The sequence below is a fragment of the Chanodichthys erythropterus genome, chromosome 7, assembly GCF_024489055.1.
Source record: "Chanodichthys erythropterus isolate Z2021 chromosome 7, ASM2448905v1, whole genome shotgun sequence".
NCBI classification, from domain to species: Eukaryota; Metazoa; Chordata; class Actinopteri; order Cypriniformes; family Xenocyprididae; genus Chanodichthys; species Chanodichthys erythropterus.
This window is the reverse complement of record NC_090227.1, coordinates 42,326,239-42,349,652: the sequence shown is the minus strand read 5'-3', so window position 1 is coordinate 42,349,652 and position 23,414 is coordinate 42,326,239. Positions and strand designations below refer to the sequence as shown.

The 23,414-nt window shown below is 37.2% G+C and overlaps 2 protein-coding genes across 7 annotated transcripts in view; one reads left to right on the top strand and one right to left on the bottom strand.

Moving 5' to 3' along the window:
- The first annotated feature begins 153 nt into the window (after positions 1-153).
- On the top strand, positions 154-3,931 carry ss18l2 (ss18, like 2). 3 transcript variants are annotated; one of them, XM_067389461.1, is made up of 4 exons: positions 154-390; positions 2,937-3,013; positions 3,090-3,249; positions 3,381-3,931. In XM_067389461.1, exons 1-3 carry the CDS (start codon positions 316-318, stop codon positions 3,205-3,207), a joined length of 270 nt encoding a protein of 89 aa, XP_067245562.1. In that variant the 5' UTR covers positions 154-315; the 3' UTR covers positions 3,208-3,249; positions 3,381-3,931. The 3 variants fall into 3 exon arrangements, with proteins under 3 accessions (XP_067245562.1, XP_067245561.1, XP_067245560.1); XM_067389460.1 differs by having other exon boundaries at positions 3,386-3,928; XM_067389459.1 differs by having other exon boundaries at positions 3,090-3,925.
- Positions 3,932-4,346: 415 nt separating this feature from the next.
- Positions 4,347-23,414, bottom strand: part of LOC137023478 (granule associated Rac and RHOG effector protein 1-like) — a 40,804-nt gene continuing 21,736 nt past the window's right edge. For all 4 annotated transcript variants that reach the window (XM_067390639.1, XM_067390638.1, XM_067390641.1 and 1 more), the window contains exons 3-14: positions 17,440-17,652; positions 16,782-16,922; positions 16,056-16,151; positions 15,484-15,645; positions 14,574-14,732; positions 13,478-13,575; positions 12,499-12,624; positions 10,553-11,550; positions 9,184-9,349; positions 8,928-9,065; positions 8,751-8,829; positions 4,347-6,588 (exon numbers count right to left, since the gene is read on the bottom strand). In XM_067390639.1, the coding sequence (XP_067246740.1) occupies positions 6,250-6,588; positions 8,751-8,829; positions 8,928-9,065; positions 9,184-9,349; positions 10,553-11,550; positions 12,499-12,624; positions 13,478-13,575; positions 14,574-14,732; positions 15,484-15,645; positions 16,056-16,151; positions 16,782-16,922; positions 17,440-17,652 (2,715 nt within the window). In that variant the 3' untranslated portion in view covers positions 4,347-6,249. The remainder of the gene's footprint in view (positions 6,589-8,750; positions 8,830-8,927; positions 9,066-9,183; positions 9,350-10,552; positions 11,551-12,498; positions 12,625-13,477; positions 13,576-14,573; positions 14,733-15,483; positions 15,646-16,055; positions 16,152-16,781; positions 16,923-17,439; positions 17,653-23,414) is intronic.

The window sequence follows — 23,414 nt, the reverse complement described above, 5'->3', positions numbered from 1 at the left end:
TAACTTGGTGAGCTTGTTGTTTTACATTTAATGTCGGTATGAATCGATTGCATATTGACTAAACAACACTGCACTGATTTCCAGGAGAAAACGCGTCAGTTCTGCATTAACCTGCAGGCGTCAGTAATGAGACGCGTCACTAAAAGATCAGAACAGAACAGCACAGAAGAAACGGGTCTCTCTGATGGAGACTGTTGATTGCATAATAAAATGCTGAAATTCATCGATTTGTTGCTGAAGGTTTGGGATTTCTGAAGCGGTTTCTCATCTGCAGGCGTCTGTTAAGCTGAATCAGCGCGAGGCGCGTCGGAGCCCATGAAAATGTCTGTTGTTTTTGTTCCCAAACGGCAGCGCGGAAAAGCGCAAATCAACCAGGAGACAATTCAAAGAGTGAGTAAACATTTCAGCGCTTAATTAGTTAATTCGCTTAGTTCATACACACACAGTTCGGTTTTTAAACGACCTCAGTCATAGGTTTTCAGGACTAACGTAAGTGACGGAACCGTAACGTTATTGGGGTGCGTTCTAGTTAGTTCTAGTTCTAGTTCTTACGTAACGTTACTAGAGCACGTACGCACATGCGCACTCTTCAAAAACGGTACTTAAAATCCCTTGACAAACTTAAATACGTAAATGACATTTTTATATATAAAAGATATACATTGTACTTAATGTTAGCTTGCTTATTTTACTCAAAATAACGATTTACGATTTAAGTCCACTTGTCAAAAAAAATATTCTTCTGTCGTTCCAACCACACAAGTTTGCGATGCAGTTTGCAAATGTTCGTTTGAACGATGGTTTCGGGAAACACCAAATCATTGAACTAAGTTAGTTACGACGGAACATGCGATGTTAGTTGGCTAACGATGGAAACGCATCCCTCGATAAGTTACGTCATATACGCGAGTGCGCGCTCGTATGTGTTGAGTGTTTTCGGCAGTGGCGGCTGGTGCAAAAAAATTTTGGTGGGGCACAATTTTTTATTTTATTTTTTAGGAATGCAGGAATGAATAGGCTAATTGTTAAATAATCATTTAACAAGTGATATAATAATGTATCATTACTAATCTAAAACATGGAAAATTCAGTATTTAAAGCATGCATAGGACTGGGATCTAAAAAAAAAAAATCTGTATTTAATTAAAAGAAATATATATATATTTCACATCCTGCCCAATATTGTCCTAGAAACAATGTTCATATTGAAGACTATAAAAACAAACATGAATGCATGCGCGCGGCGGCGCTCGTTCACGGAAGTTTGTGCTTGCTGAAGGCTCGTTTTACTGTCTATGGGCTCGTCCCGGCTCGTTCACACCTGACTGCAAAATGGAAATATTTTCTCGACTTTATTTTGCAGATGGAGAATATATCTGTGAAATGTAAATAATGTACTGAGAAAATTATTGGATGTCGCTTCAGTTTAAAAAAAAAAAATATTAAGAGGAATGTTAGTTTCCACCAATCGCTGCACAAGTTAAGGTTACGTATGATGACGAAAGCACGTTAGTGCGAGCCCTTCCGGAACCCATAGAGATTGCATTGCAGTGCCTGCAGTTCGAAAAAAAAGTTTTTTTAATGGAAGTCTATGGGAGCACTCGGGGCAAATCTCCGCCAGACTAAAATGCCCAAAAAGAGGCGGTACTCCAGAGCGTGACTCGATGCTGATTGGACTATATCCAGAGGCAGAACAAACAGCAGTGACAGCTAGCGTAACTCTGGTTGAATGCATAGACGGGTTGAATGTGATTGAAAAATCCGTCCCTTTCTCACTTTGGTGGTGCGTTGCCCTATTGCCCTAATGAAGAAACCGCCCCTGGTTTTCGGTAACTCAGCGAAAATATTTTCATTTCTGTAAATGTCGTATGAAGATTGTAGATTCAGATTCCAGTCGGTGTCTTTCACCGGAGCTGCTCTAGTCAGTTTGCCGTTGGAGGTCTGCGCGAGCGCGCGCAGGTATTAACTGCTGAGATTTGAATTATGAATTCGCGCCACTTCTGTTTGCTGCAGTGTGAACGCGATAGTTCGGGAGTCGCACCTGTTATTAAATAAGTGTGAACGTTGCCTATTTAATATAGGCAAAATAATTATTTTCTTAAATAATTATATTTTCTGATCAATTCAAAGAGTAAAAATTCCAAACAACTTTTGGAATATAATAATTACAAATACAATCAAAATTCAAAGAGAGTAAAAATACACAAACTCACTATGTTTAAAACAATCACAGTTAAACTAATTTAAACTGTGTTAGTATTGAAATCCTTAGTATTAATTTTGTTCTATAAAAATAAATCTGCATTTAAGCTACCAAGTTGAGCTAGATGAGGACTTTTTACTGTAAAGAACACTGCATTTGAAATAAAAAGAACTGAAGAGGAAAAAATACAAAAAGGTAAACAAAGGAAGCTTCAATCAGTAATAAATGTGTTATAATTTATGAGTTTAAGGGATTTTACAGTATGGGAAATTTTAATATGAAAGACTTCAAATCTAGACAGTGTTGAGACATTTGATCTTGTGAATAAAAACATTTTCTATGCAAAACAAAATAAAAATTACAGAAAAAAATAACTCTTTCAGTGAAAAGTTTAAATCACACTATTGTCCCAAAGTTTTACCATTATACACAACTGTAATAACCACTTGTTCAGAAGTCATCACAATTATATTAAAATCATGAGCTCATTAACATACAGCCTCCATATTTACATTTCAGTACTTAATCAGCAAATAGATGACGAATAGTGTTAACTAGTAATACACAGAGGTTATTGAGTTAGAGCTCATTTACATATACAGCCTGGGTTGAAGTCTAAATATGCTTTGAAATGGTTATAAAGAATTAAATAACCTACAAAATATGTAGAATATTTTAAACTTTTGAAGTGTTTACTGAAGTTGTGCTTTAACTCACTGACACTGTTTTGCAGCTGCTGAATGAGAACGATCAGCTGGTGAGATGCATCACAGAGTATCTGCAGAAGGGCCGAGCCACCGAGTGTGTCCAGTATGTGCGTTTCATGCTTCTGTTCTCTTCAGATGCTTTAGTGCTTTTAATAAAGTATGCACTTCATCTCCTTCAGATACCAGCAGATTTTACACCGGAACATTGTGTATTTGGGAACCATTGCTGATGCCGGCACAGAGATCCTGCCGGAGGAGACACAGACTCCAACTGCTGCAAATGACTCCGTCAGTTAGATTTTCTGTTTACAGGAATATTGTGAATGCATTATAATAAATGTAAGTCTTTAATTGTATTGCTCAACAGCTCAGTTGTTTGTGTAAATTCAAATATGTGTTAATACAAGTCATTTGTGTGCCAAATTTAGGCACCAAACTTAATTGCAAAAATTATTTTTTTTTTTTTTAAGCACAGAATCCCTATGAAAATAAAGTCACATTGGTCGAAAGATGCTCCTGATGTCCCTGCAGGGGAACACTGTTTTTATGTACATACTTTCATAATGTTTATATTTGAATACTTTGTATAATAAATATATGAAACAGTCAATGCTTTGGACTTTATATAAACAAGTGCAGAACTATTCCAATATTTGCATGTTAATTTACTAAAAATTTAGTCTAATTTGATGCTTTTAGTTACTAAAAAGCTCCATTTAACAGTTTACCAGATTCAAATCCATTCTGTACAAAATGCAAATAAGATTACATTTGAATCTTCACATATGTTGTTAATTTCAATATGACCCCAAGCATTTACAAATTGTATAAAAAAAATATACATCTTTAATATTTTTTGTTTACTTCTCATCTATAGGATTATGCTGTGTTTTGGGGGATATTAAGTTTTTTTTTTTTACATATTTAGCACAAAATTCTTCAACTACACCCTTGGCATGCATATGAAATATTACATTTTTATGAAAAAAAATGCATCTCTATTAACAGGCCTCCATATATGTGTGCAAATCTTTAGATTTGTGCTGGATTTAGTTTATTTCTTTTTGACCCCAAACACCCATTTTGTGGCTTTTTTTTTTTTTCTTTTTACATACCTTCAGAACAACTGAATCAAGCCCAGCTTTTTTGGATGTATAGATAGATAATGTAAAAAAAATAAATACATCTTAAACCACTCAGATGAACTGAACCATGTTTTTAACTAAGGAAAGTTAAAATGGGGTCATATTGACCACAAACATCCAATTAGGGTTAAAGTAAATAAACATAATGGTGGTATTACTGTACTGGCCTTCTCTGGACTTTTAACTGCAATAAAGTAAAGAGAATCATTGAGAACATGTATTAAACACATGATAATTGCAAAATGCTCAATTTATACGCAAAATGAGTCACAGATGAAATGAAAGCAGATGTTATGTTATATATTTATTTTTTGCATTGCTGGTACACTTGGAAATAATCAGTTGCCAGCTCTAGTGAACAATAAGCAACATAAGCCAAGCAGTCGCCCATTACGTCTTCTGTCAGGGCAACATCATTTCTTTCTCTTTTTTTTCTTTTTTTAAACTCCTTTTAATTTTTTTGAAGCCACTAGTAAACCATTTTGACACAGCTGAGAAATGTTGAGCGTTACAGTCCAAGGTCATTGAAGATGTTTTATCTTTTAAAAGAAAAAAAAGCCGAAACAGTTTGGGAGGAAAAACACGGACGAAGCAACGAACCTACATTTTTGATTGTGCAAAGCACAGAACTATAAAAAGATATATTTATATACAGCAAACGATTCTCTGTAAACATGGTAAGTATGTTAGTTTTCAGAAAACATGGTCATATCATAAATACAGGCAACATTGGCATCGGCAAACGTCACGAAATGAACATTCTGGGCTTTTAAGATGCAGCCCGAAACCTCAGAAACCAACGGAATCTGGGCTCAAAAATAACCAAAAAAAAAAAAAAATCCACCCCAATCCGACCATAACCATTTATTAGTGTTTATAATGGCGTATTTGGTAACCTCTGTAAAAAGAAGGTACAGTTAAACTCTGTAGGAAAGAAAAAAATGTGCTTCACATCTTGGGAAAATAACGTTTTACTTATTTTTATTAAGCCTATATTATGCTAACTTATAGAGTAATGGTATAATGTGTAAGAAAATACAAAAATAAGATTAATACTGTCAATATTTGTACAAGAAATATATTGTATTTGAAAGGAATAAAATGTTATATTTATGGGAAGTGTTAGTGTCGTTCTGAAGAAAGCCAATGGGAAAACAAACGCGATGAAGGGGTTGTGTGTTTTTCATAAAAGGATTTTTTCTCTCTCTCTTTCTAGATATAACTACTACTACGACTCCCAAACGGCATTTCTTTTTTTCTTTTTTAAATTCAAGCACCATTTCCCCCCTCTAAACAATACTTTGGTTAGAGAAAAATATCTGCAAGTGCTATTCAAAACAACATGGCACAAAGTTACTTACTGCTAACATCTTTTTTATTTTTTATTTTATTTTTTTTAATCTGTCAGACGTTGAAAAAGTAGTGTATTTCTTTCAAATTACACCTCTTCTATGATTATTATATTTCTGCCGAGCCTGCTCAAAGCCTCTTCATAAAAAGTAAATTATTTATAGTTCTTTTTTGTGTCTTTTTTCCGAGTCATTTACAAGCTATGGAACAGTAGCTGAGAGCTGCAGTCTGGGTCGTCCCACATGACATTTGGCAGTTACAGCTATTTAAACACAGTATCGTTATATGGGACGTCCGGTTAGCGAACCGGGACCCCCGAATCTTCGTTACGCGGCTGCAATAGTGCGCTGTGAGTGAGCACGGTGGCCATGCATATCGGGAGACGCGGCGTGTAAACTCAAAGCCGAACGCCGCCACCGCGAGACCGAAGCGCGCTCCGTCTTCAGTCGTGCGGATGCGGCCGCCAGTGAAATGGTCCGACTAGCTGCTGTTTGTTTGTTAACATGAATCATGCATCGTTTGGACAGCGTGGAAGGCAGTTACGTTTCTGTTTGGGGATGTTTAACACGCATCTGTGTACAAAAATGTTATTAACCACTATGTTAAATGCAAATTTCCCTATAAAAACACTTCTAGTTCACAAGGTTGGAGTCTAGACCAGGTTCACGTGGGTTTACGGCACACTTCACCACAAGATGAACAATCCCAGCTAGGTTTCTACGAAGCTCCCGGATGACGGCCGTGTTCTGATTATAAAATAGCATCCTTCCGCTGCCCGACATGACCTTTGATGGGTTCACGTCTGAGCGGAGGGAAGGGCGACCTCTCCCAGCACGGGTCCAGCTCAGTACTGGTGTAGGTATGAGGGTCGATGCTCTGGTTTGAGCGGGAAGGTTTTGAAGCCTTTGCTCAGGATCTTGTGCTGGGAAACCTGCTGCTGCTGTTGCTGCTGCTGCTGCTGTTGTTGTTGTTGTGTGAACGGGAAGCCGGAGGAGATCCCGGAGGATGGAGGGCAGTCATTGGCCGTCGACCATACTGGAGACTGCAGCATTTGCATGGAGTCGCCCCATTGGCTGGAGGGGATAGTCATCTGGTAGAGGGAAGAGCTGGGATTGGGCATGGTGTTGGTGTGCGAGGAGTGCTGCCAGGGGGCTTTAGGAGGCCATGTTTTAGTTTTGCTGTCCTGTAACACAAAGAGCACAACACATATGGAGCAAAACAATGGCAGTGTGCGGGAAAAACACAGTAGGGCCAGTAACAAATATTCATGTTCGAGATGGTTAAAATGTTGTAAAATATTTTTGCAAGCTTTTTAAGTACTTTAAACCATTTAAAAAAAAAAAAAAAAAAAAGTGACTAATAAATAAATAATAAAAATAAAATCGTCCTATGGTTTTAAAGTGTGTACAACATGTTTTTGCTGTTCTTGTTGCATTTACACGGCTTTAACCAGCAGATGTCCTCAGTATGCTATGTTTCGGGTGAATAGCTAGTGTTAAAGTGAATTAAGATGATGAAGTCAATATAGTGGAATAAAAACAACATCTTTATCTTTATATTCATTGTTCTTGGTGTGAACGGGCCTTTAATCTGATGTTTGTATTTTCTTGCATATTATACTATTACAGTATAAGCTAGCATAATATAGGCTTATTATTAAAACCAAGATGTGAAGCTCATTTGTTTTCTTTCCTACAAAGTTTATCTGCTCCTACTCTCTACATTTTGTCAAATTATAAAAATAAAAAAAATAAAAATTTCAAAATGTATTTTTATTTTGACAAAAAGTTGTTTTTATTACGGTACTGACTGCTCATTTTTTAAGTATATTTACAAATATGAATTTTTAAATCATGATTATTAAGTTTTCTTGGGGTTTTATCATTTGACAACTACGGAAGAGGATTAGGGCCAAGCAATGATAAATGAAAATATAAAACCATCTTGCGATTAAAGTTGTTCAATTTCGAGAAAAACGTCGAGATAAAATGTTGAGAATATATTTATTAAATTAAGAGAAAAAAGTCGTTAAATTACGAGAACAAATTGTTAAATTATGAGAAAAATGTAGTTAAATTTCGAGAAAAAAGTCGAGAAAATGATGAGAAGAAATTCGTAATTTAACGAATTTGTTCTCGTAATTTAACGACTTTTTCTCATAATTTAATGACTTTATTCTCAACATTTTATCTCGACTTTTTTCTCGAAATTTAACACATTTTTTCTCGTAATTTAACGAGTTTATTCTCAACATTTTATTTAAACTTTTTTCTCAAAATTTAACAACTTTAAATCTCAATTTTTATTATTGCTTGGCCCTAATCCTCTTCCGTAGACAACATCTGAAGTAACTGTGTAAATGAATAATTGATGACGGTTTGTTGAATTATTAGAAAATAACACACTCAAGGCAGAGAAGCAGAGTTACACCTCAGGTGTGCATTATTTTCTAATAGTTCAATGGTCCGGAGTCAATTATTCTTCTTATAATAGAGTTACCACACCTCAAGACACTGTTCAGATGTTGTGTTTCAAGACATTTGTCAGTTTTTTGTCCTTAAAATGCTCGTGGTGTTGGACTAATTTCTTACGCATCTCATCCCAAGCCTCCGTTGCTAAGCATTTTAGAGATAGTGACGGAGGCTTGAGCCATCGATAGCAGAATGATGCAGTTATTAATACAGTTATCAAAGAGAGATTAAGCATGTGTAAATCACCTGTGGTGTTTTTATCCTATTGTTTACTATTTTTATTTGCTCAGTCAGTCAGTGTCGTTGTGGGTTTTGGTTCTTTTGGTGTTGTAGGCTGTGAGGAAACAACCGAAATCATTTGGCGAAGTGATATGGACATTTTAATGCGGTCAAGACCTGCATGGAACTACTTTAGTCACGCGTTTCCCTGAAAATAATTGCACACCTTAGAGTATTTGTTAACCAACCAGATTCAAGCATTCAACAGCCCTGTATTATAAGTCATAATATGTGATCAGAATCAAATTATTTTATATTTTAAGAGTCTTCTCTGTGATGTCATTTCCTGGCATCCTGCATGTTACGTCATACTGAATTTGTCAGAAATCATGTTTAAGTGACCAAGTTAAAAAATATAGTACATTTTTACCAATTTGCACTAATTTTGGAGCAGAATCCACTATGCACACAAGGCTGTTTATTTTGTTTGTCAAAAGACAATCGACTCGTGCAATAAATGAACTGTATCAACTCCATCACAACTTTCTTAATTTTTTAAACAAAAACTATTTACAGCGGCTGCACATGAGAAAGCACCTACTGTGAAATTCCATCTCAATATCAAGGAATAAACATGTGGGCGTCTCATGTTTACCTGGTTACTGTCGTCACTGGTGTGGTGCAGTGGAGGAGAGGGCAGAGTGCACACTTCCTGTTCACCACAGCTGTGTTTCCTAAAAAACACACTCAACATGAGCGACACACTCATCTCAAAAACAGTCCCGATGAATCATTTCAGAAGTTTTTGATGAACAAATCAAATGTTCGTTACCGTCTTTGTTTAACAGCCGCCACCAGGTCAGGCCCAGAGAACATGGAGAACAGACTGTCCCCATTGGCCGAGGAGGTCTCGTCACTCGAGCTGGCTGAATCCCCCTGATTGGCTGACCAGCCGCTGTTGACCGCCTCCCTGCTCAAATACAAACTCTATATCAGCATCCAAAACTGTTAACGTCAATGTTTACACTATAGAATAAATGAAATAATTCATGGCAAGCAGAAATGTGATTGGTCAGCGCGTCACCCACCCCTCACTGTAGTATTCTGGGTGTGGCCAGCCCCTGTGCTGCTCGTCAGGGTGGGGCCAATTACTGCGAGTGTTGCTGGGGCGACGAACATGTTGCGCCTGTCGTTTCTGCTGCATGGCCTGATTGACCCCGGCAACATAACGCGCAAACTCTGGATCCGAGCCCACTGACGGAGAGACAGAGATGTGAGGAGTTTTGTTCTGCTCTTTGTTTAAACTGTCCAGCACAGCAGAAACACATAATAGACTCCAACACACACACACACACGCATTTAAGAGACATGGTGCACCACATGATCCACAACATACTTGCGGTCGCACAGTATAAAAACCATGGCATATTTTACTTTGTTCTAATGAGAAAATAATTATTAAATAATTAAATGTGACAATTATTACATGATATTTGCATTCAAATAAATTTTAAATTCATTAAAATTAATTATAAAGTAAAAGACTGCAATAAAATAAAAGTAGTAATAGTACAATAATATAATTATATATGATTATTTAAAAAAACAGCAGATAAAAATGAGCATCACAACATGAGCAATATGGAAATGTGATTATTGTGTGTGTGTGTGTGTGTGTGTGTATATAATATATATATATATATATATATATATATATATATATATATATATATATATACACACACACACACACACACACACAGAAGTAATATTGTGAAATATTACAATTTAAAATAATGGTTTTCTATTTTAATATATTTTAAAATATAATTTATTTCTGTGATCAAAGCTGAATTTTCAGCATCATTACTCCAGTCTTCAGTGTCACATGATCCTTCAGAAATCATTCTGATATGATGATTTATAATCAGTGTTGGAAGCTGGTGTGCTGTTGTTTTTCATAACCTGTGATACTTTTTTCAGGATTCTTTGATCGATAAAAAGTTAAAAGAACAGCACTTATTCAAAATAGAAATCTTTACTATGACTTTTTATCAATTTAACACATACTTGCTGAATAAAAGTATTGATTTTTCAAAAAAAACAAAAAATTACTGACCCCAAACTTTTGAATGGTAGAGTTTGTTACAAAAGACTTCTATTTTAAATAAATGCTGTTCTTTTTTTAAACTTTATTAATCAAAAGAATCCTGGAATAGTATCACAGGTTATAAAAAAAATATATTGATAATAAATCAGCATATTAGATTCTAATGATTAGTGTAATGATGTTAATGTAATGAAGACTGGAGTAATGATTATATATTAATTACTCACTATATATACAAATGCATTCATACTAAAAAAAATATTAATTTGTAGTTTTGCTCAACCAATGATCCTCTACCACTACAAAACCTGAGGTGAACTCATCTGAGCTGACCGGTCTCTGCTCACCTGCAGGGTCAAAGGGCATGGAGTCTCCCAACACCCCAAACAGACTCTGCTCACTTTGGTCTCGATTGGGCCAGGTGTTGTTGCGTGGTCCCTGCGGGGGCTTGTGGCCGAGCATCTCAGACATGACGCTGTCCATGTACGTGCTGACCAGCCCCAGACTGTAGAGGTCAGAGCTGAGGTCCGGCAGACCCGGGGCGGGCCACTGCGTCAAGGGCCCGATCGGTGACAGGCCCCCCAAAGGACCTTGGGGCCACTTGCTGGGAGCTCTCGGCTGCGGGGGCTGCTGGGAAGAAAGCTGGGGCGAAACTGGGGCCGCCTGCTGCTGCTGCGGCTGACCGATCGGCTGCAAGAGATGCTGGTAGAACGGCAGGGCCTGTGAGGTCGGCTGCGTCTGCGGCTGCGTTTGCTGCTGTTTTGGTGTTGAAGGAAGTTGCTGCTGTTGTTGTTGTGTCGGTTGCTGCAAGGTTTGCGCCAGCGTCTGCACGGCATGAGACACTTGAGACTGCGAGGTTGGCGGAGCCGGCGGTTTCAAGTCGGCCGCGTTTGTGGACGCGACAGAGTTCCTTCTCTTCACCAGCGGTGATGCCTGCTGGGATTTTCCCATGTTGAACCCCGACAGGAAGTCGATGACATCTTGCATCTCCTGGTCGGTGGGCAGGTTCATGCCCTGCTCGTCCGAGGACGCCCCGTTTGCAATCTGCGCGTGGCTGGGGTCGGGTGTGCACGGCATGCTGCTCATCTGCAGGATGCTGTGCAGGCGTCCGGTTTTGTCGTCCGAGTTGCCGCTGCTCCGAGACGGGGTGCTGGGGATGGAGTAACTGCCCCCTGCGCTTGAGTTGGACGAGGTTTTCTTGGTGAAGCGTGAGGTGAGCTTGGAGATGGTTTTCGGGAGGCCGCTAGAGGATTTGGTGCTGTTCCCAGGAGGAAGATCGATGGGGCCGCCGTAATCAGTCGTGTCCCTTTGCAGCTGGATCTGAATGGTGGGCAAAGTCTGTTCCCTGCACGCACACACACACACACACACACACACACACACACACACACACACACACACACACACACACACACACACACACACACACACACACACACACACACACACACACACACACACACACACACACACACACACACACACACACACACACACAAGCAGACAATTACAATTAATACAGCATTATTGAGATTAATATTTTGATTGTTATATTTTCCTTTTTAGATTTAGGTATTCTGTTTTTGTCATTTTTATTAGTTTTTTTTAAATGTCTATATATTTTTTGAATTTTATTTGAAGTTATTTTCGCGCACATGCATAAAGTTTGTGTATGTATGTATGTATGTATGTATGTATGCATGTATGTATTAGGGCCGGGATAATAAATCGATTCTCGATCGATACAGTGAATCTGGATTGATCCTGAATCATTCTGAGCTTAGTTTTAACAGCAGATGGCGCTCTAAGCTAGTTTTTAACCGCACACACTCTCAAACACTCACGAAGACGACTGCTGGACAGCGCTTGTGCGTTCGGCTGAGTCATCTTAGTGGTTAAATATACTTGCACCTCGGCTCAGAATGCTTTTATGATGCAAGATTTGTAATTCACTTAAATCTTTTTGAACTTTCTGAATGATTATTTTAGGTTTAAGTGGTGTGTGTAATGGAACTGGAAGCAGGCAGCGTACGAGTGTTTCTAAAGCACATATAGTAGTGCCATCAGCTGTTAAAAACTAATCTCAAAATCAATTCGAGAATCGCGATACATCAGAAAATATAAATTTTTATATTATTATTTTAACAGAAATGTTTATGGTTTTAGTTAATACTCTGTCTCCAATTAACTCCTCATCTAGATCTAACAAAAAATGTCAAATTGCTGTTCTGATTCAGCACTGAGTGAACTAAGGTGAACACATGATTGCAGCACTAATGCGGCGTCCACTGACTTGCGCTCCTTCCAGCGGTGGAGGTCAAACACAGCCGTGTAGAGCACGTCCACCAGGCCGAGGGTCTTCTCTGGATCCAGGCTGCGCTGCAGCAGAGACATAGTGGCTGGATCCTCCTTCAGACACCTGCAAGACAAAAAAAGAAGAGTTAGAAGATAAGATTAGATTTAGAAGTTTATATTTTATATTTCATTTCATTATTTTATTTTATTTTATATTATATCATCAGCAACGGCTAAACATAGAGAAGTGTAAACTTTAAAGTAGAGAAATTAAATTCAAATCTTAAAAAAAAGAAAAAGTAACTTTTTTTTCTGCAAAAATAATAAAAATATAGCAATTAATGACCTCTTTCAGTTTGATATTTGATAGATATGATGATTTTAGCTAAATTGACTCAAATTGGCCCAAATTAACAGGGGTTGAAAGTCTTAACTTTTTCTCTGCCAGCATTTTTTTTTTTTTTTTTAAAGTTGCCAGCCACCGCTTTTGATCATTTTCAAAAAAACTTCATAGCCCCCAGAAAATTTTGTTGTATGAATATCTGAACCTACAATATATAAAAAGAAAGTGTTTTGTTCTAGCTTCATGCATTCTATTTTTATCAGTACTCGAATGTGAGTAAATTTAATTTAAAAAAGCACCATTTTGAACAATAAGCTGAGAAATCATGTGCATAAGCAATGCTTTTATCGCTTATTTCTGCTCCTTTTTTTGCCTACGTTCTGATCCGGAGGTTCTGTACTCTTTCAGAAGATGTGTAATAGCGCCCCCTACCATATAGCAGTGAAAACATGGATGGCGGGGAAAGAGTTAAGAGCATAATGATTTTATTCACACATATTCATTCAACAACATTAGACTTTGAATAAATGGTACGTAAAGCAGAGGATGTGGATCTACCAACTGCTGTCTGTGATACTGAGATTTAATTAACTATTGCTATAATGACCATAAATTTTACTGTATAGTTACTCACCATGTGGAGGGAACCTGGACCACAACTTTAGATCCTTCAAGACAGATCTGAGGGGCGTAAGCTTCCTTATTCTCAATCTGAGCCGTGTCAACCACAACCTGCACAAACACATCATCATCATCATCATCATCATCATCATCAGGTTTAATAACTGCACAGTATCATGAAGCTCTGCCAGTATATAAATCATTCATGTTACTCGTCCTGTGAACATCAATCATTTCTGTCAAACTAACAACACTCGAGAACACCCAGTGAACTGACTTTATCACTGTTAGAGAGCTGTTTCCACCCAAAAACACAAATGAAATATTTCCCACAGTTCTTGAAAAGAGGCAGTGAAGCCGTTTGAAACAGGGAGGGTGTTTCCTATCAAAAAGGAAGTGGGCTATTGTTATTAATAGCGCAGGTGTATCCTCAATGTGACTCAAACGATGGGGACTCTACACAGAAAACACACAGACACGCCCAAAGGTCACGGCCACACTGACCACACACATAGCAAGGACAGAAACAGCGTCATGGAAACGGCTTTATGATTTTTCATAAATCATTTTCCTGTAGCCGGTGGCCTTTTCCAAAACCTTGAGTTCAGACTTTTCTTCTTTCCTTCTTCCGTGTGAATGTTGCTGACAATAAACCAATAATAGAACTATGTTGGTTAATATATTTTGATAAAAATTATAGAAACCAACAAAAAGTTTCCAGGCTGCTACGAACACTTCTCAGGAAGGATTGATTACTGCTAACACTTGTGAGGTTTATGAAATCAAATCTAATGAATTTTATAATTAATAATTTTCTCTGAGGCACTTAGTAGTAAGCAAGTATCATGATGACATACGAGTCCAGTCTACTACAGAGGTATCATTGATTTTATATGTTCCTACTTCTAAACATCATTAATACATTGAAAAATCGTTTATAATGCATTAATGCAATGCAAGTCACTTTGGATATAAGCATCTGCTAAATGCATAAATAAAAACACCACACATAAAAAGTGAATGGTGGCGTTTTCCTGTCCCGTTTCTTTCTGGAATAAGCTGCATTGTGGACCAGACTTTATGCCGTCAGTCAAAGGTGTGAAACTCACCAGTCCAGCCTGTCCGAACAGCAGCTGTACGGCGGTCTTACAGGCTCCTCTCCAGCTGGAGGGACACACCTGGTTCAGCACCTCTGTGACGGGGGAGTCGTCCCGCACGGCCACGCCGTTCTGATCCACCGCATCTTTGATCAGCTGCAGCACGGCATGCTGGGAAAAGATTACATTCAATGAAATTAGATGATTTTCTTTACTGTAATGTATAAAAATACTATACAATTTAAATATTAGACACTACTGTTCGAAAGTTGAAATTCTCTTCTGCTCTCCAAGGCTGCATTTATTTGATCAAAAACACTGGAAAAAATGTGAAATATTTTTACAATTTAATACAACTGTATTCTATGTGAATATATTGTAAAATGTAATTTATTCTTGTGATCAAAGCTGAATTTTCAGCATCATTACTCCAGTCTTGCGTCACATTATCCTTCAGAAATCATACTAAAATGCTGATTTGCTGCTCAAGAAACATTTCTGATTATTATTATCAATGTTTAAAACAGTTAAGAAGTTAAACAGAACAGCATTTACTTGAAATAGAAATATTTTGCATTTTGCAGATCTCTTTACTGTCACTTTTGATCAATTTAAGGCATCCTTGCTGAATAAAAGTATTAAATAACCTTACTGACCCCAAACTGTGCATCACATTTAGAGTGAAAACTGTCACAAAAATAAAAAAAAGCCTAATTTTCTTAACACCTTTTTGTTTTCGATGTGAAATAGCACAGGTTTTGTGAGATAAACCTTCCAGTGTTTAAGATCATCTGAGACATGCATGTTCCAACTAATTTTATCCTTTCTTATTCTTGTACTTGGTATCATGGACTACATTTTCAGCTGGATCTTATCTCTAGTCGTCATTCATAATATTGTGTTGTGAGTGAGGACAAAATACCGTTTTAAGCTTTAGGTTATCTGATGCACTTTCGTTGAAGGAAACTCCTCGGAGGAGATGAGAGCCAATCTGGACAGGGATTGTGGGTAATTCACACTGGATGGGCTGAGACGTGGTGTGAAACCGTCCGGCCTGCTGGGCTTCGGCATCACTGCAGCAGCCCTACACACACACACACACACACACACACGCTTATAATCATAGACTGTTCATATGCGCTCACAAATAAACCAAATAAATGACAACGCACAAACGCATGTGCTGGTGAAAACGAAACTGCAGTCATGTTTACAAGAAAAAGCTTGAGAACTTCTGAGGAAGTTGCTGATTTGATTGTGAGTTTGACAAGCAGTTTGAGATTTCAAGATGCCCCCATTCAAATAGACAGGACTTGTTCTTGGATGCCCGAAATAGCTTTCTGGAGTCGTAGCAAAAATGGCCTTGAAAGGGACTTTGAATATGTGCAGCACACTTTACGTGGACATTCACATGTCTGTCTGTCTGAACACATGAACATCCTGAGAGAAGCTCTAATCTGCAATAAGCTGTAATTCCACACACGGCAAACATACCTGCAAAGCTGCTTCCACTGATTTGGGATTAAGGTGAAATCCGGCCTTCAGCGCGTATTCACTGTGACCCAAAGAGTCTAACGCCGCTTTATACGCCTGCAACACACATGAACAACGTCAGTGGGTCAGTCTGAGGCTCAAAATATGCATCATTTTTAACAGTATACAAAATTATTAACATTTATATTTCTACATTCAATTCTGTAACTGTTCACCATTTGTTTTAAGTTTTGCACCATCATTTTTGCATTTCACTTACAAAGAAACCATTACATTCTTAAAGGAAAAAGATTCATTGTGTTCAGTTAATGTGAGCTCTGATATAACTATTGTTTAAAATAGTAATACACATTAAATAGCTGAAACAGTAAAGCACGGCTCTAGTAAATGTCATTGCTTCAATTCCCAGGGAATGCATGAATTGATAAAAACGTGTAACTTAAATGCAATGTCGCTTTACATTCTACCAAATGCATAAATGTAAATAGGTTAAATGTGATAATTATTTGCTATTATCTACTGTGATAACATGGTATCTCCCACCACTGTTATCACAAAAATAAAACTTACAATGACAAATAGATAGTGAAAAGACTCTTGCAGTATTTGATGGAGATCCACCTTCATTTATTGTGATTTTACAGCACTAACAGTAACTGTAATAACTATAATGTTCTAGTAAAAACTATTAACATGATAAATGAAGTGTTATCAGTGTGTGTTCACCTGTAGAGCGTTGTCGATCTTGGCGTTGAGCTCTTTGAGCTGGTGTTCAGGTATGGAGGTGTTCTGAGAGCAGAAGAGCTGCTGTACCTGAATACCAGACAGACAGCCGTCTCTCCCTCTCTCCCTGAGACACGCCGTCACCTGAAACACACACATGCACTTATTTAACATACCAAAACACTGTTTCCTGTCAGACTGCAAACATTCATTCATTCATTTTAAGTACTCTAGTTAGGTATTTGAGGTAGGTTTGCAGATTGTTTAGACAAATTGTCAACAAAATTATACTAACACTATATTAATTAAACATTATATATACACATTTTAACTACATAATTATATATATAATATATGAATATAATATAATCAAATAAAATGAATATAATTAAAACATTTTAAAATAATTTTGTCAGGGCTTGTTGACTGAAATATATCAGTGTTTATTTATTTTTTTAAATACTTTAGGTTGGTATTTGAGGTTGGGCTGAATAGCATGACAAATTGGACATCGGAAAATAATATTAGGACAATAAATGGGTGAATCTCACAAAAAAACCATAAGAATATATAACATAAATATAAAATGTAATTTTAAAATAATTTCATCAGGGCTTGTTCACTCTAGGCTGGTTGTACATTGATTGGTGGAGCCGTTTACCTCTGACGCTCCTTTCCATGAGCGGATGGCTTCCTCTAGCTCCGTCAGGGGTCCAGGGCTTGTGTTCTGAGTGTGGGCATTTCCACGTCTCTCCTGAACCTGCGCCAGCGCCTCCGCCAGGCAGGACTGCGCCACCGGCTGGACTTTCTGCAATGCCTGCGACAGGAACTGAAAATGCACCTGCATCACCGTCAGGAAGCAGCGGCCCAGCACCTGAAAAAGAGTGTTACATCACACCTTTAACCACAATATGAAAAACAATCATGGTCTTATAGTGAATGATTCATCAATGCATATTACTCTGAGTCTGCTTTCACCAAAAGAGGTCACTCAAGGTGATGTTTTGTGTAAAAAAAGAAATATGTGGAAAATATTGCACAGAAAAAATGAAAATGAGATGCTTAAACCTTTCTTTATGTGAAATGTTCTTTAAAAGCAGTCTTTACAAAAGACTTCAAAAACATTATTCAGGCTATAAACAGACGTGTACATCTGGTGCTGATGTTTTATTAATATGCAGAACCAAAACCATCAAGGTCAACCCAACGCACCAGACCACGCTTGAAGTTCCAGGAAACGGCGGTCGATCCCGATAGTAACGAGCCTGTTCGGAACATTCCCAGACACAGAAGCATTCAGGGTTACTGTCATATCGTTTCCTAAATAGGCAGTCTTTCCTGACTCACGTCTTACTCATCAGCACGAGAAAGTGGAAACAAGCTCGTAAAAATAATGAAATATAGACACTGGATCATTATCCGCTCAGACCATGTGTCTGTTCTTTGTCCTGTTTGCCCTCTGTGTGTTTTCGATAAACAGAATTATGAATAGGATTCAGAATGAGACACAGAATTGTAATGCATGAATTGCTTCTGTTCATAAAGAGAGAAGGCAGGAGACAGGCCTGTCACCCCCACCCACAGCAGAAAGGGTTTCTTTTACAGGTATCTGCTGAAAATATCTATAGGCCAAGTTGTAAAGTCAGAAATATGCCGTCTTGTGCAACAGGAGACAGGAAAAACAAGGTGGCGCCAGTTTCAGTCTTTCACCCCTCACGCAGAAACACCTGAGAGCAGACGGCATATTTAGGAACCTGCCTTAAATGTTAGCTAAAGACAGATTTGGACTAATAGGGACATAAATCAACTAACTATATTCAAAGCCAGTTAAATGGTTTCAGGGCTCAACATTAACTCTTGTCTTCTTGTTGCAGGAAAGAGCTGGACAAGTGAAACTTGGAACAAAGTTCATAAAAATCCAAAAACTAAATTAAGATCCAGAAAAATAAAAATAAAAATGTAAAACATAAAATTGCAATCAGAGAAAAAGCATTCAAAGTTGCTTCTTGATTCTCACACAAGTGACAGAAAACAAAACCATGATTGTCATGAAATGGCATGGACTAATATTCATCCCATTTGCTATTTTTACTTTAGTTATATGCATATATGTACAAATAATCTATATATACATAAACATAAATGAAGGACTTTAAAGGCTTTTTTAAAAATAAAAATAAAGGCTTTTAAAACAACCTTGAAATGTTGTAAAATTTGAGGTAATTCGGAAAAAATATTTTACTGTATATTGTAATTCATCTTTAATAATGATAACAATAACAATGTTCAAATTATTATTAATATAACAGCTACTACTGGTACTAATAATAATAATAATAATAATAATAATAAATTATTATTAAACTACTATTACTATTATTATTATTATTATTTTTATTATTATTATTATTACTACTACCATTATTAACGATATTATAAATATTAATACACAATTTTTACATGCATTCATTTGATAATTATTATTATTATTATTATTATTATTATTATTTATTATTATTATTATTATTGCTACTACCACTAATTATAAATTATTATTATTATTATTATTATTATTATTATTATTATTATTATTATTATCAATTAATGTAAATACATTTTTACGAACACTATTAATAAATTATTATTATTATTATTATTATCAATTAATGTAAATACATTTTTACTAACACTATTAATAAATTATTATTATTATTATTATTATTATTATTAATTAATTTAATAATTATGTTATTATTACATTTATTATCATTATTTTTGTTATTTTTATTATTGTTATTATATTATTATTATTATTATTATTATGAATAATAATAATAATAATAAGTAATAACATTTACTTGCATCCATTTTATTATTATTGCTAAAATAATAATAATAATAATAATAATAATAATAATAATAATAATGACAACAATATTGAAATGTGCAAATGAAAAATAGAAACTAAAGCGACTAAAGAGTGCATTTTCAAGACCAAGAACACTGAAAGCAAAGAGAATTGTAAACGGTGTCATCCAAATAAAACTTCTCAGAATCAGTGTTCGATTGTTCACATGCAAACAAATCACATCACAGTTTGGAAACCTGATCTAGGGTCAGTATTCTTATTGAGGGCATGCTGAGATCCAAAAAGAGCGCTGCTGATTGGCCCAGCGATGCAGCGGGTGTATTTCTGTTGCGGCGCTTCATTGAGACAATCATGGTGTCAGGTAACACCCCGGGGACGGGAATACCCTGCTGTCGCCCTGCCAGCCGAATGTAAACAGGAGAATGAACTCGCCCCTTTGCGCGCACACAACAGGCAGATTCCCGCGAGGCAGGAAGGGCCACTTGCAAACAAAAACGCTCATTAGCAAATACAAGACGCTGAATAGACAACTAGCTGCCGCCGGTAAAGTCTGTCCTGTGTTTACAGAGAGAGCGCGTGTGCACTTGAGAAATATTTCCTCTGGTTTTGTTCACGAGTTCAGAAATAAACAGTGACACTTTCATGCACTTCTGGCAGCTGAAATGCTCTGATAAAACACACCAGGTCTGTTTTTAAAGCAGCAAAACTGGTAAGTTTCATACGTTCTTCATGTTAAAAAAAGACTGCACTGCATACCAGAAGCCCTCGTTCACAAGACAAGACAAAAATACAAGAGTTAAACGGCTGAAAACAGAGCCGGAACTTTCCGGAGTGGTTGTTTCGGACGAGCTGTACAAGTTTCTGTTTGAGTATTCAGGACATTTTTGCTTCTGCAAACATAATAAAACACTTTCAATATTTGAAAACATTCCACAGCAAACACGTTCAGGGGGAAGGAATTTGGAATTGCCATAATATTCCGTTTCATACTTAGAAAACTTTTGTGTTTGGCATGAGGTTCCGTCGGGACTTTGTAAAGTTGGGATCTATAGCTGCAGGTCTGGCCCGGATCCCTGCCACAGCGTGCCCGTTTTAAAGGCCTGCGGTGTGAAGCCTTCCTGCTCGGAGCATGACCACATCCACCAGGGCGCAAACCCTCGCTCATAAAGGCATCATTTCAGCTCATATGTGTCTCTCGAGCAGAGACATGGAGACTGACCAGCACAGCTTAACTCACACGGCCAACCGCACAAACTAGAATGTTCTCGGAGAGAGAGAGAGCATCTGGTTTCCGAAAATATCTCGGAACAGAGGAATTCCTCTATAAAAGATCTGGAGGCCTCTCCTCTGCTTTGAAAAATAATCAGTGTCTGGAGCAACAACAGGCTGATGGTAAGCATCAAGACTATTAGCACAAAAGTCACAGGTTTGATCTCAGGTAGGGCTGGATTTATAAGAATTCCTGTCCTTCGAAAATTGTGCTTTGAGCGAGACACTTAACCCTTTAGTTGCTAATCTCGCCCACAGACTGCTAAAGGGACTGTCTGATGAATGTTACACAAAGAAGGTCGAGAGCTTTTCAAAATCCACAGGCTCTCATCTGATCTGTTTTCAGACCTTGTTTGTTTTGTTCCGAAGCATGGACTTGTTTGTTATTTGTTACAGAGTTGAATTTTCTTCTTGTTTTGGTACGCCTTCACAAGGGAACATTCTGAAGCGTAAAGTCACATGTGAGTAAAACTGTCCTCTTATTGGTTAGAGTTTCCTCTGCGTCATCCATCAAGATGATTGCCGAGTTCACTCTGCGAGCTTATAGTGTCTTTATTTGTAGCTGTTGGGACACACATTTATATGAATGCAGCCGTCATTCCTGCTATATATACACATATAATATATATTTTATACATATATATTAGAGATAATTAAATATCTCTGCTGATACAGATAGCTGATTATTTAGAATATCGGCCGATGCAGATACCAATAGTCTGATTTTTCAAAAATGTGTGACGTTATGTGACATTGTTCACAAGCTGTTTAACTGACGTATTTCCGCGGTTGAAACAGATTAAGTAATTACATAAGACATGATACATTACGGTAAGTTGTACTGTATCTTTCAACATACCTTCTGATGTTCATGCATGTTTTGAGATAAAACTTTTATTAATGTGAAAGAAAAGACTCGCAACTCCACACTGCTGCTTAAATATGGCGTGTCAGATCGCTGTAGCACCTCAGTTCAAGAACGTCAAAACGACATTTACTGTTTTAATGTCGTGATAAAATGCAAACTGAAACTTTGTTTCTTATCAGAAGTAACAAAGCACGAGCTCTTTGTGATTATTGGATGGGAGGCGCTACAAACAATGGGTCTCATTCATGAAACATTCGTAAATATACGAGTAAATATGTGAGTGATTTGCGTGTAAACAGACTTTCCCGAAAACTCTCCTCCTGATTCACAAATACTTCGTAAACGTCAGAAGTGATAGTGAAATGTGTGTGTGTTAATGAATTCCAATCAGTCGTAAATGGGACGCGCGTACACGTTCAGTCTCAATTACCATAAATCCCGCCCATTAAATCCGACTGACAACTATATATGGGCATCATATTATGACACCAAATGAAGGATTTTGGCCATTTTATAGGAAACAAGTTCCATAGTTTGCCCAGCCCTATTGAAATCAATTCATTATTTGATTAAAGTACTCCGTTTGCAGATGCTATAGGTGCGTTCACTCGGCCTCGTAATTCCTGTAGTTACAAGATTCTAGCTTGTAAAAAGCGTTCACGTCCTCGTAGAGTTCGTAATTACAGTTTGTAAGCTGGGAGTTTTCTGAAAGCTCCCACATGTAACATGTGGCCACTATACCACCTGACCGCTGTAGATTGATTTATTAGGCATTGATAGTGGTGCCATGGAAACACATAATTTCCAGTCCAAGGACCAAAAGGACGTGAACAGCTCCGAATATAACGTCATTTCAAGATAGCGGTAAATACAAGGTGACGTGAACGCAGCTTATTACTGGCTCTCACAACAAAAGTAAAAAGAAAAAACGTATGTAACTACTATATATAATATTTTTTCAAAATGCTGTAAATATGTACCTTATTAAGGTGAATTAAAATGCAGCCTTATTAATGAGCAAAACGTTCGGATGTTAAACGCACCATTTACGCGTGACTGGGAGCAGGTGTAGATTTCTTTCGTACCAACTAACATTCAGAAAATACGAAAATTTTAATGAATCCGAAAATTTACGCCAGAACCACTTTACACACGATTTACACAAAAATTCGTTCTGCTCTTGTTTCATGAATGAGACCCATTGTTTGATGTAGCAAAAAAACCAAAATGCAGACCTGGCAACTCTGGTTTTAACTATGGGTGATTCATAAAGTCAAAAGAGTGCTCTTTAACATCGCTATTTTTTAACTGTTAATGCTTTATTGTCGTGTTAGCTAAATTCAACATGAGAGATTTTCTTCACATACAGTATGAGTTGCAGTCTGAACCCGTTTGTCCGCACCCTTTTTGATTGACAGGATAAAATCGGCCCTGATCATAGGCTGTTTTTAAACGATCGGCCAATGGCTTTTATCGGCCGATACAGATTGTTGGACGATTACCGATTGTTACGCTTTTTTCATAAGTTGAATATGGAAGGTGTTCTGGAGGAAGCTAGATATTTTACTTTATAATTTGTTAAATATGGATATTTTTCTTAAACGCATCGCTTTGCTTCAGAAGGCCTTTC

Bases quoted from the DNA above. Each gene is read 5' to 3' on its own strand.
- ss18l2 (XM_067389461.1), top strand. From the start codon at position 316: ATGAAAATGTCTGTTGTTTTTGTTCCCAAACGGCAGCGCGGAAAAGCG. The intron at 391-2,936 runs GTGAGTAAACAT...ACTGTTTTGCAG, and splicing joins ACCAGGAGACAATTCAAAGA to CTGCTGAATGAGAACGATCA. The intron at 3,014-3,089 runs GTATGTGCGTTT...CATCTCCTTCAG, and splicing joins CGAGCCACCGAGTGTGTCCA to ATACCAGCAGATTTTACACC.